At 35.1% G+C, this 12,597-nt stretch overlaps 4 protein-coding genes across 5 annotated transcripts; 3 read left to right on the forward strand and 1 right to left on the reverse strand.

Annotated features, from left to right (window-relative positions):
- The first annotated feature begins 122 nt into the window (after positions 1-122).
- On the forward strand, positions 123-2,630 carry LOC113854730 (WD repeat-containing protein 43-like). The gene is made up of 7 exons (XM_027485917.1): positions 123-217; positions 324-377; positions 522-769; positions 997-1,079; positions 1,292-1,403; positions 1,854-1,928; positions 1,998-2,630. Exons 2-7 carry the CDS (start codon positions 332-334, stop codon positions 2,178-2,180), a joined length of 747 nt encoding a protein of 248 aa, XP_027341718.1. The 5' UTR covers positions 123-217; positions 324-331; the 3' UTR covers positions 2,181-2,630.
- A 156-nt stretch (positions 2,631-2,786) lies between these two features.
- Positions 2,787-3,560, reverse strand: LOC113854731 (late embryogenesis abundant protein 2-like). The gene is made up of 2 exons (XM_027485919.1): positions 3,371-3,560; positions 2,787-3,227 (listed from the first exon to the last, which is right to left on the reverse strand). Exons 1-2 carry the CDS (start codon positions 3,422-3,424, stop codon positions 2,826-2,828), a joined length of 456 nt encoding a protein of 151 aa, XP_027341720.1. The 5' UTR covers positions 3,425-3,560; the 3' UTR covers positions 2,787-2,825.
- Positions 3,561-4,797: 1,237 nt separating this feature from the next.
- Positions 4,798-8,902, forward strand: LOC113854849 (lys-63-specific deubiquitinase BRCC36-like). 2 transcript variants are annotated; one of them, XM_027486118.1, is made up of 9 exons: positions 4,798-5,098; positions 5,169-5,334; positions 5,463-5,548; positions 5,633-5,848; positions 6,782-6,966; positions 7,619-7,777; positions 7,912-7,992; positions 8,079-8,133; positions 8,484-8,862. In XM_027486118.1, exons 1-9 carry the CDS (start codon positions 4,988-4,990, stop codon positions 8,688-8,690), a joined length of 1,266 nt encoding a protein of 421 aa, XP_027341919.1. In that variant the 5' UTR covers positions 4,798-4,987; the 3' UTR covers positions 8,691-8,862. The 2 variants fall into 2 exon arrangements, with proteins under 2 accessions (XP_027341919.1, XP_027341918.1); XM_027486117.1 differs by having other exon boundaries at positions 4,820-5,098; positions 5,169-5,382; positions 8,484-8,902.
- Positions 8,903-10,145: 1,243 nt separating this feature from the next.
- On the forward strand, positions 10,146-11,805 carry LOC113856025 (protein kinase PINOID 2-like). The gene is made up of 2 exons (XM_027487647.1): positions 10,146-10,594; positions 10,875-11,805. Exons 1-2 carry the CDS (start codon positions 10,146-10,148, stop codon positions 11,725-11,727), a joined length of 1,302 nt encoding a protein of 433 aa, XP_027343448.1. The 3' UTR covers positions 11,728-11,805.
- The last annotated feature ends 792 nt before the right edge of the window (positions 11,806-12,597 follow it).

The raw sequence follows: 12,597 nt of genomic DNA on the forward strand, positions 1-12,597 counted from the left end.
ATAAATGAAATGCAGATAAAGTTTTCATTTAATTAATTTTGGATTTATGATATTTATTTATTTATTCAATTTTATATACCGTGGGTATAAAACCCAAACAAAAAATCGGCGAATTTGAGCCCTAAATTGATTAAACTCAAAACCCTTGTCGTTCCCCAAATCACTCACTCTCTCAAAGAAGCAGCAGTCTTCATTGTCGCGTTGTTTCTCTTTCTACGTAAAATTGATTTCTCCTGCAAATTATTATCCTTATTTGTTCCTTTTAAGTTTTTGAAATGTTTCATACTCTTTCATCTGTTTCTTTGACTTGCAATTCCATGCAGCAGTGCCAATGGAAACCAGGAAAAGACAAGCTACTTCTGAGCCTCATCAATTAGGTTTGCTATTGATTTAACTGTTTTACTTCAAAGTTCGTTCAATGTTAAAGCGTGAAAAGGTTTACTGTTGGGTTAGTCTGGTAGATGAGTTGTATCATCATTCTGAGAGGTATTGTTTGAAGTTTCTTCTTATACTGGAATCAGATGTAGATCAAGGGGAGGTTGCGGATGAAGTCCTTCATGATGATGATTTAAGTGAGCCAACTATGGGTGAGAAGCTTGCAGGTCTCACTTTGCCAGACAATAGCAAACTCAAGAGTGATAAGGAGCAAGATTCTTCTCTACTAACCAAGCCTCCAAGTGCAGACTCTGTTCATGTTTTGCTTATGCAAGCATTAAATGCTGATGATCGCGCCCTTTTACTAGATTGCTTGTATACGCAAGATGAGAAGGTTCTTTTTCTACTGCAGAGAAAAAATAATAATATAATAAATAAATAAATAAAACTTCTTTCTTTTAAGTTAAAAATAACTCATATCTTCATGTTTTAGAGAAATTAACGAGAATAGCTTCTAAAAAGTTGAAAAGTATAAGAATGGGAATAAGAAATTTACCTACTTTTCCAGTTTCTCATATGATATGCATGATGACTGATGTAGCTCATTTAATTCTTTTGCAGGTAATTACAAAGTCAATAGCACAGTTGAGCCCTTCAAACGTCATCAAATTCCTACACTATCTCATATCCATTACCGAGTCTAGGTAACACATCGAAGTGATAATTGGAGCATTTGTGTTTAATAAGCCTAGTAGTGTCCATGTTGAACTTTTATTTGTTTCAATTGTTACTGGATGCAGTTCTGTTACTCCATGATTGGCTGTTTCTTGAATTTACATTTCCTGGTTAAAATAATTTTTTACCTGTCGATTCAGTTACACAGTTGTGTATAAGGTATTCTCTCTCGCTATTTTAGGGGTGCAGTTTTGACATGTGCTCTTCCATGGCTCAAGCGTCTAATTCTACTGCATGCAAGTGCGATAATGTCCCAGGAATCTTCGGTACACGTTTTGAACTCTTTGTATCAGGTGAGATATGTTACATCGTCATTTTTTATGGTGTACTTGACAAGCTTTCTGTGTGTCACTTGCTCAATCTATACCTTCCAAGTTCTAAGATATGTCATATATGTATGTCATATCTGCTGGATGTGCTTGAGAAAAGGCATTTTAGCATCAATTTAACTGCAAATACGATTGAATTTATGCGTGGGTATGCTATGATGTGGCAAGGCATCCCCACTCTCCAATAGCGTTTTAATAATTTAGTTGGATTGTTAACAATGGAAATAATCTGTACTGTTAGTAATCGATAAGAATATTACAGAATAATTTTACATTCGATCATATTATGATGACTTCAGGTGCACGCTAGGTAGGCTTAATTTCGTTGAGTAAACCGTGAATATTATCATTTAAGTTAGAGCACTTATTACCATAGTGCTTTTCTTAATTGGAACTGCTATATGTTTTGTGCAGCTGATTGAATCTAGAGTTTCCACTTTTGACCCTGCCGTTCATCTGTCAAGTTGCTTAGACATTCTTTACTCAAGGGTAAGTGCCCCCCGCGTTACAATGTGTTGGCACAATTTGAGATCACTGATTCATGGTTTTTTGGGACAGGTTATTGATGAAGAAGTAGGTGATGGTCAAACTGTACCAGTTATCTACGAGGATAAGGATGATAGTGAAGAAGAATCCGAGGCTTTGGAAACACACCAAGATAGCAATGGTGAAGAACAATCTGATGAAGCGTTTGAAGAAGTCAGTGATATTGAAGAAAGTAACGATATGATGGACGAATGATCATGCACGCACGCATCTTTATTGTTCTTCTCAGAACCGTCATAGCATGATGCCCCGGCTGAGAACAACTAGCTACAGTACTCGTGATTGGGTTTGCTGAAACCGGTAAATAGGGCCGACGACTCCGAGGGAGTCAAGGCTGAGTGCGCTTCTTTGCACCCATTTGGTCACTCACAAATCACAATTTTGAAGTCTAAAGACTAGCGTATTGCGCTGACAGCCCATTCTCTCAGTTATTGGAATTTTTAAATTTTTAACCTATAAATTTGATTCGTACTTTTAAGTTATTGTCAAATTATTTTATATAGTAGTTAAATTATAAACCAGACAGTTGCATTTGAAGTGTATTAGAAATTTTAATTCACCACTCCCGAGACAAAATTGTAATGTACTTCGTAATAAACGCAAATCATGGATACATAGTTGATACTAATTCAATGCTATATATGTAGATTATTAGAGCACACTTGAAACCATGGAATAGTAACTGTGTGTAATGGTACACCCGTAAGATTATGACGGAAGAGCAGCTTATTTAAAAGTCATGCTGCGTAACCACTTCTGGAAGAACTAAAGACAAACTTAATTATGGGATTTATTTATTTATTGGTCAACGTAACTATTGAAAGTGAAATGAACTAGCAGCTAGTGATCCCTGCCGTGATCTTGATCATGCTGGCCCAAGCCAAGCGTTTGCTTCACGGCCTCGGTAGCACCCTGGGTTATACCCTTCACCTTCTCCCCTGTCTGCTGCAGGAACCCTTCTGTGTTGTCTTTCCCTGACTGGGCAGATTCCTTGGTAGACTGGCCCATTTCTGAGGCCTTCTGTTGAGCAGCATCTTTATTCTGTTGGGCCTTCTCCTTTGCAGCGTGGGAAGTGTCCGAAGTCTTGTCCTTTGCAGATTGGGCAGTTTGTTGGGTCTTGTCCTTTGCTGCTTGGGCTGCTTGTTGAGTCTTGTCCTTCGTTGCATCGGCCATTTCCTTGGTCTTGTCCTTTGCAGCTTGGGCCTTCTCCCCAAGATTGCCCATCATCTGGTTCGTCTTTTCCTAACCAAAAGGGCAGTTAAAAGATAAGTCTCTTTTATCCATCAATATTTATCAACAATATATACATTTTCTAATGACAGTTTTATAGTAATTCGTGGATAGAAAATGAATAAGAAAGCAAAATAGTTACGAGTGACTGTTACCTGAGTTCGGCCCTTGGCTTCTCCAGCTCCATAGCTTTGCTCATGGGATGCCATCTTACCTTTAAACTTGCAAGTCTCAAACTTTCTTTTTCCTTTTCGCAGCTAACTGTGAGTCTTTTTTATCAACTTCCCGTGGCCATGTTTGAGTTGCATGCTGTGTATTTATAGCATTTCATGGTTTGTGTAGCTTTAGCACGTGTCCAACCTCCTGACACGTGTAAGGCACGTGCCTCTCTTGAAATGGAGTGCCGTTTAGAAGATTTCGATGAAGGGAATGAGCCTATAGAAATTTGCCACGTTATGCAGTTGTTTTCATATTTTCTCAAACGACAATTCCTCTCGTGCTAATCACCTGTGAATAAATTTCACTTTTCCTCTTTAATTAATATCTGAATTTGAACATTTACTACAAGACATTATATTGAAACATACATGACCCACGACAGATTTTGACCATGAAAATCAAGGAAAGAAATAGATAGAGACGAAGAAAGTAAGCGCCGTTTACTGTTCAAGTTAAGGCTTAACAATTTATTAGTCCAATTTTCTAATATTAAATCTCTTTATAAAATGTTTTTTAACATATAGATATAATCTCATATGAAAAATGCAATCTAAAACTCTAAATAGATAGGAACACTATAAATAAATAATTAATTAAACTACTAGATTACCTTAATTTATATGATTTAATTAATTTTCAGATTGAGTTGAGCTAGATTTAGAGTATATTTGATTTTTTTTAAAATAGTTATTTATTTTTTTAAAAATATAGTATAAATTTATGCTATATTAAAAAAATAAAAAAAATAAAAGAAAAATCAAACATATCCTTAGTGTGGTAAATATATCGGATTTATTTTGTTATCTTATGGACATTGTTGTGTTGCTGTTCGCCCGATTTTGGTTTTCGAGTAAAAGAAAAAATGAAGTAAATGAAAATAAGAACCTAGTTTTAAACAATATAGTGCAAATCAAATATCAGAATATTTGGATAAGTTTATTGAACCTTGCTAAAGAAGTAAAATTATTCTTTTTATTAGAAATATTACTAATGCATGTTTATTAATGTACTTTTAACATAATTTTTAAAGTTTTCATTAACCAATATCTCAAAGACTATAATTAATAAGACCTTTATGATTATTTATCATATTTAATTTTAAATCTTTCAGATTGAAAATATTTAATATGTTAATTTTTAGAAACTTAATTGCAACATTTTAAATTTATTGTATTTAAATTAAATTTGTTATCATATAAATTGTTAAAAAAAAGAAAGAAAGATTCAATATTCATAAAATATGATATAAGAAAAATAAATACTATTTAATTAAAAAAAATGATGAAAAAGTTTTTAAAAACCTTAAAAATATATAATAAAAAATTAGAGGGAATAAAAATTAAATTTCTTTTCTTTTTTTTGTGCTCTATTGGAAAGAGATACACGAGAGGGTAAGAAATAGGTGATGGCGTGAGGGTAGGGATTATGTAAGAGAACAGTGAGTGTTAGTTTTGTTGAGGCTGAGAGTTTGGGGGTTTTGCCTAATGCTATGAACAGAGTGAGAGAGCGAGAGAGAGAAAGAGAGAGTAATTGGAGAGTTATCGAATCGGAGAATGTCGCTGACGAGCGTGAAGATGTCGGAGGAGGTTTGGTTAACTTGCGTGACTCACGCATTGTCCACCGAAACCGAAGAGATTATGGGCCTTCTACTCGGCGACATACAGGTAGCTTCCTTCTTCTTAGATTCGTAGATTCTTTCATTCTTCAATTCAAGTTTTTGTGGATCCGATCCAGCATTCCAAAAACGGCGCCGTAACGGCATTGATATGGGGAGCGTCTCCTCAGACGAGGTCTGATCGGAGAAAGGATCGAGTCGAAACCAATCCTGAACAATTGGCTGCTGCTTCTGCTCTCGCCGATAGAATGACCGCTTCCACCGGAAGAACAACCAGAGTCATTGGTTGGTACCATTCACATCCTCACATTACCGTTCTTCCTTCTCATGTTGGTATGTATTATGTTACTTAGGTTATGTATCCTCTTCGACATGATCAATTATTTCTAACTAATATTTTTACTATTTCGTAGATGTGCGCACTCAGGCTATGTATCAGCTTCTTGATTCTGGTTTTATTGGCTTGATTTTTTCCTGTTATAGTGAAGATGTAAACAAGGTTTGTCTGTGTTCAATGCATTATTGTTTTTAATTCTATTATTTTTGTTGGGTTTAATATGAATTAGCTATGGACTGTATTTAGGTAGGAAGGATTCAAGTCATTGCTTTCCAGTCATCTGATGGGAAGCAGAATCAACTGTCAAGACCTATACCTCTCTCTCCTGTAAATAGAACCTCTGTTATTGATATTGATTCGTCACCAAGTTCCTCGGAGAATGTATCAATAAGATCTGGTTACTTCAAGGCAGAGAGCCCTGAGCTCGACACCGGCGATTCAAGAACTGTTGGAGCTAGTAAGGTACTCTCCAGTCCTTTTTATCAGGCACCTTCAATTAAATTACGCAGATGAATAAAAGCAGATGAAGTTATTTTTTTTCTTGATTTTTAAAAATTATCATAACCCGGCAAATTTACTCTCATTTAATATCATTATACTTAATCTCATTATCAATATTTACCCTTTCCACCAATTCCATTTATTAAGGGAAAAAGGAAAAAAAAAAAACATATAAATGCTTCGTATGGAATATAAAGTGCCTTACAAAAAAGACTACTAAAACCTTCTAGAAGGTGAGTTATAGAAAGGACCAGAAGGAGTATAATTTATCGTTTCTCAAATAGATTTTATGTCCACTATGTTGTGTTGTGTGGTTTGCCTGAAGAATAGCCAATGGTTTTTAATATGCTTGAATGCAGAATTGCAAAACATGATGTAGCCTTTAGAATATCCAAGACTGGGATGTTTCTTTGTTAAAATACAGTACTGTTTGTTTTCTGCTTTTCTGTCTTAATTTTTAAACGAACTCTTGGATGACTTTGCAGAGTTTTTTTAATGTTGAATTATTCAGGTTAAAAAACTGATGTGACAGATATTGGATATTCATAGCATGGAAATTTTTCTTGTGTAAGACAATTTAACCCACGAGCTTTAGAATCCCATCTTCTTTTCAACATATGAAAAGCAGAAGTGGGATAGAACCGCCCTTGGCATGTGTCCAATCTGCAAATTTTTTTTCATAGAGAAGTTTTACTTGAAGATAATGTATATATCTTTTTGTTGATATGTTGAGGCGTGAGTGTAAGCTGAAACACCCAAGGTTCATCTTACAGGAAATAAATTTTGTCCCTTGAGTTTGTCCAATACTCCAATCAATATAGTAATACTTGTTTAGGATAAAAAATACTTTATTTTGTGTCTTTTTATAGTTATGCAATTATATATTTTGGCTAGGGTGGGGGGAGACCTTCAGACTTGGGGAATTTCTTCGCTAATGCTGATGCCAACTATCTAGGGAGGGAAAAAGGTGGAGAAAACTACCATCTCAACAATTCAGACACCAACATAATTGATGTTGATCCCATGGATATGTCAGAAAGTATGCAGGAGGCAATGCATCGCTCAAATTTGGATGTGAGGTATAGAATATTGTTGACTTTGTAGTTGACCACTAATATCTTTATTTCTTATCAACTGCCATTTTTGGTATCCATCATGGCCCCTTGAAACAAAAGGGAACATGGTAGCTGCTGTTTCATATCTTAAGCCTCAAATCCCCAGCAATTAGGAGATTAGGATCTGGATAGCTGCTAGGTACTTGCCAATGGAGTCTGAGAGAGAGAATAAGGGAAGGCCCCAATATCCATTTATGTTGTAAGCAATAATTGGCACCCATTTGAACATAAATCCTAGCCTGTCTTGAAAAAATACCCTCTAAGCTTCTCAATGATTCCACTGCCTTTGGTTATTTGAAATTTTCCTTGGCAGCACCAAGCATGTATGACAGGCCTTAAACAGCATGGTACCCCATTAATTTTCTATTAAGAAATATAATCAACAAAGGAGATAGAGATAGGCATTCTGTGGATGCTTCTCAATATGTTTGTTGGTTAAAATATGAATGATAAATGGATGTTATAACTGTTGAGCAACTCTTTAAACATGATAATGATATCACATTTTCCTGTCTTCATTGCATTATAATTAGTTAGGTCAACCATTTTAATTGTTTATGAGGTTTACAAGAGTTTCACAACCTTGGGTTTTAAACTAGCTTTTATGTGGTGGCAGTGGTGCAGAGTTTGTAAGAAGAGAAATTCCTCTTTATGTCTTGCCTGCCTTGTCTTTAATCAACCTTGATTCGCCACTATTATCATACAAGGATCTGCAACATGTACTATTTGAAGAGGAGCGAGCTGCATATAATCAAGCCATCTTACAAAATATGAGGTAATAATTTGATAAACTGTATGCTTATTCTTAATACATAAATTTTTTATGGAGTCATTTTATTTGCTTTGATCATATACCATCCTTATTGTGTTGTCGCTAATTTCCTGTGCCATTTTTTTGTTACTTTGCAGGGATGGAAAAGTGCATCCACTCACTTTCATTCACCACACTTCAACTTATCAGGCTTCCTTGTGCAAGTTGATTGAATATTGGTCAGAGCAAAATTCCCTTTTTCTCATTCCTTCTCTTTTTCTTTGTTTCTTCTCCTATAACAACTACTACTTTTCTGAATTTACAGTTTAAGTCCCGCCATAAGTGTGCTTCAAGATCGACTGAGAGAGAATGAAACTCGGGTACATTTCAACCTTTTAGTTGCATTGCGATAGTTTTTGCTTACTATATTACCAATTTCTAAAAGTTCAGGGGATTTGGGATATGTATTTCAAATACCTTTTGCTCTATTCTCTGTGAAATTCAACTTTTTTTACGTTTTATTTACAGAAGGGCCCTACTTTGGATTGGAAACTAACTTGCCTAGTCTCTTTTATTGTGTTCTATGTAGCTTTAGATGTATTATCTTCTTAAGTATGCTCACAAGTTATTTGATCATCCAGCAAATTTGAGATTTCTTTGTCCTCCGGTACTATTCTACTTTGTTCAGCCATTCTAAATATATGTTGAACTTATGTTTTTGATATAACAGTTAGCAGTTCTGAGTGAAGAAGCCAAAAGTCTGGAGGCTGAGGCTTATAGAGGGAGTGAAGCAAGTTTAGGATCTCCACGACAAGTTGCATCTCCTGTACATCGAGGAGGTTCGTCCCCGGGTCTAAGAAACTTGCACAGTTCAGGTGAATCTCTCGGTTCTAGGAATGTAGGTAGTCCTGGTAGCCGGAGCAGAAAAGGATATTAAATTGAAACTCTTTTGGAAGCAATGCTTCAAGCAATGTAAGCAATGATGATTTACAATGATTTTGCTAAAATGGGATATTCAATACGTAGAATGTACATGAAAATGATATTGCCTCAGCAAAGATTGCTAGTTTGAAAATGATGCTAAATGAAGTATTCTGCTAATCAGACTCCAATATTGTACTGTATGATGCATTATTGGATTAGAAGCATGTTAATAAACTCGTACTCGTATCTTCGCCGATTGACCCCGATCCTTGTGTTAATGAAATTATAGCAGGGCTAAATGATGAGGGGAGGGAAGAAAACCTACTATAATAAAATAACATAAAAATGTTTGTGTGATTATACTGATTCCTCGACCGTCGCAATTTGCTTCCATTTTCGACGTGGAAAAGGATTTTTGTCAGAAAAAAAAAAAAGATGGATGGTTAATGATTAAGCATAGTCAAATGAACAAAAGGGGTAATAGCAAATATAAATTCATAATAATTCCATGAAGCATTAATTCTGCCGATATAATTGGAAAAAAAAAAAAACATTTGTCAGCGAGTTTGCCAAAGGAGTAAATGTACGATCTGGAGTCCCGTTGCAGTGAAAAAAATTTCTATGGGTCGCAACCACAGTCTCTGCCACTCGCATATAATTTTTTCTCATAAATTGTAAAAAAGTTGACATCTGACTTAAAATGAGTGATCAGGTCACATACTTCTGAATCACTCAATAATTTTTCCTTTTTAGCTTGGGTTCCTCAAGTTGTCTCAGTCAACCCTATTGCTCGTCAGTCTAGGATGGTACATTTTACTAGAGTTAACTTGGTTTTATTTTTTAAAGGAGACTTGTATTACATCTTGTCACAAGGAGGGAGGAAAGGGATTGTTAGAGGATGAGATCAAAGTTACGCATGCACAATCGATGTCGTAGAATTACATTTTTTTCTAGTTATTATTGTAACATTATTATAATTTTTATATTTTGTAATTTTTAACTGAAATTAATATTGTGTATAAAACTCATGTTTGCAATAACATCTTAAATTGTGATTTTTACATTAAATTAAAAATTCTATACTAAATTTCACTATAAATTTACTGAATTACATTATTTTAAACTTACTTTTAAACGAAATTATTTTTATAATATATAGTTTATTCAAATTCAAATTTACAAACAATCATTCAAGTATAGTTGGAATTGATTCCTGAGCCTGTTATCAACTGTGCTAAGAATGAAAAACTATTATCAGAATATCAACTACCAAGCGAAGTGTCAGACTACACTTCTAGATAAGCTGTGCGGCATAAGTTATACTTCCTACCTAAAATTCAAGACGTGATGTCATCATGGAAAGCATTGATATGTCATCTATAAATATAGTACTTTTTTAAGGAAGATAAAAGTAAAGACAGCCTGAAATTGTCTTGCATTCTTCCAAATTAATAGCATCTACACCACCATGTCGGGCATCGACACTGCTTATGCTTTTGATCATAATCATAGGCCACATAAAGCAAGCCAACCTGCTTTGCAAGCAATAAAGAACCTTTGTACACAACATGGACAACTTCAACTGCATCATTTCCAACTCTTATGCCGCCTAGGCTGCGGGGATATTGGAAAAGTTTTCCTCTGCAAGATTCACAAATCTTTTAAGCCACACCCCAATTGCTATTTTGCCATGAAAGTAGTGGACAGAAAATCTCTGACTTTGAAAAATAAGCTGAAGAGGGCAAACATGGAGAAGCACGTGTTGAGTATGCTTGACCACCCTTTCTTGCCAACCCTTTATGCAAATTTTAATGCTTATCAATACTCTTGTTTGGTCATGGATTATTGCCCTGGTGGTGACTTGTTTACACTTCAGCAGCATCAGTCAGATCTTCATTTTAGCATCTCCACTGCAAAGTAAGTTCCCCCTTGCCAGAGTATTATATCAAGTCAATGCTACATATACAAACTCGTTTATCCTAGTTTCATTTTGTCCGACACAATACTCTTACTTCTTTAATGAGTTTTCTAAAAATGTTCTGGATTTGGCAGAAAAAGTTTCCCAAGTTGAAGCCTTCAATATCTTAATCCTGCCTGGAAAATTTAAACAATTTTTTTCCTTCTTTTCTCGTTGAAGATTGAAGAATGACTTTTTTTGTTTTTTTGTGTCATTCATATATGTGCCTACATGGGAAAGATTCTTTGCAGCTGAGGTGCTTCTAGCTCTTGAGTATCTCCACATGTTGGGGATAATTTATAGAGACCTCAAGCCAGAAAATGTGCTTATTCAAGAAGATGGCCATATCATGTTATCTGACTTTGATCTCTCTCTTCACTTGGAAGTTCATCCCAAGATTCTAAAATTTGGGCCTCACTATGAGATTGTGAACAAGAGAATAAAGAAGCCAATGTTGTGTTGCAGAAATTCAGATGAATTTGTGAAAAGGGGTATGAAGAAAGCAGCCATTGCAGATAGTGTGATACTGCTACATGCTTCAGAAGGAGCACATGGAGTGGACATGATTGATATGTCAGCTGAGCCCATTAATGGTAGATCACATTCATTTGTTGGGACTCACGAGTATTTGGCACCAGAAGTGATTTTGGCACTGGGCCATGGAAGTGCAGTGGATTGGTGGGCATTTGGTGTGTTTCTTTATGAGCTTTTGTTTGGATTTACACCTTTTAAAGACACAAGCAGTGAGAAAACACTGAACAATATCATAGAGAAGCCATTAACCTTCCCAAGAAGAACAAACACTAGAGACAGAAAAAATCATGGGGAGATTGCGAAGGCACAGGACCTTATTAGGAAGCTGCTCGTGAAAAATCCCATTAAGAGAATGGGATACAACATGGGATCTTGCGAGATAAAAAAACATGAGTTCTTTGAAGGGGTCAACTGGGCCTTAATCAGATCAATTAAAGCTCCTTTTATTCCTAGAACTAGAACTTTACTCGAAAAACAAACCTCATTTACTACCATGCCAAAACTTGGCTCCAAGGACAAAGCAACAATGCAAGGCCCTCATCAATTTGATTTCTTCTAATTAACTTTAATTAGTGCCATTATTAAGGTCAAGAACAGACTCATGTTGGCAACCTTTCCCTACCTGCTAGATTCACTGTTTACAAGGTGGCATGGCATGCAATAGTGTATTTTGGCTTCAACCCACTTGAATACTCGGCCAAAGTGAAATAGTGGCGCGAAACATGTTTAATATGTTTTTTTTTCAAACCGTGTACCATATTGTTTTTATTTAATCTTCGTAAAGTAGAAATGAAACATTTATCTATCTATCTTGTGCATGTAAAAGAGTGATGTTATATATCTATCTATGTCTTCCTTCCGAAGTTTATTACTCTGATTGGATGTTTAACTCTTTCTTTATCCCCAATCTCAAATAAAACAAATAATTGTATTTTGGGTATTGTCATTGGTTAAAAAATAATGTTAGAAATATAGTAGAAATTATAATAAATTTATAAAATAAAACAAAAATTTTGATACATAGTTTTCCTTCGTCATTTTGTAGGTATATATCATTTTTCTATAATTAATTGAAGGAATTGAGTTGTAGCCCTGAAGAGAATGACAATGGATCCCCTAATTAATAATTTCTGAAAGCTTCCAAAAAATAATAATGAGCTATATACATTTGAACCCTTGAAAGGTATGGCAATAGCAATGTGATTGTAACACTAATGCCTACCTTTGTGACACGTTTGGCTTCCATGCATTGTTACTGCCTTTTGCTAAGATTACTAAATGTTTTTGGTCTTTTGGATTAGCAACGTGGTATTGTTGTGGGACAACTTCTTTGTCACACTTCAAATTGTCACTTATCAAATTATGCTTCGTAATTAATATCTGCTTTCATTTCTACAGCAAAATTGCAAAAAATTGATCTTCAATTTTG

Source organism: Abrus precatorius, unplaced genomic scaffold (assembly GCF_003935025.1).
Source record: "Abrus precatorius isolate BTA unplaced genomic scaffold, Abrus_2018 Scaffold11, whole genome shotgun sequence".
Classification (NCBI taxonomy): Eukaryota; Viridiplantae; Streptophyta; class Magnoliopsida; order Fabales; family Fabaceae; genus Abrus; species Abrus precatorius.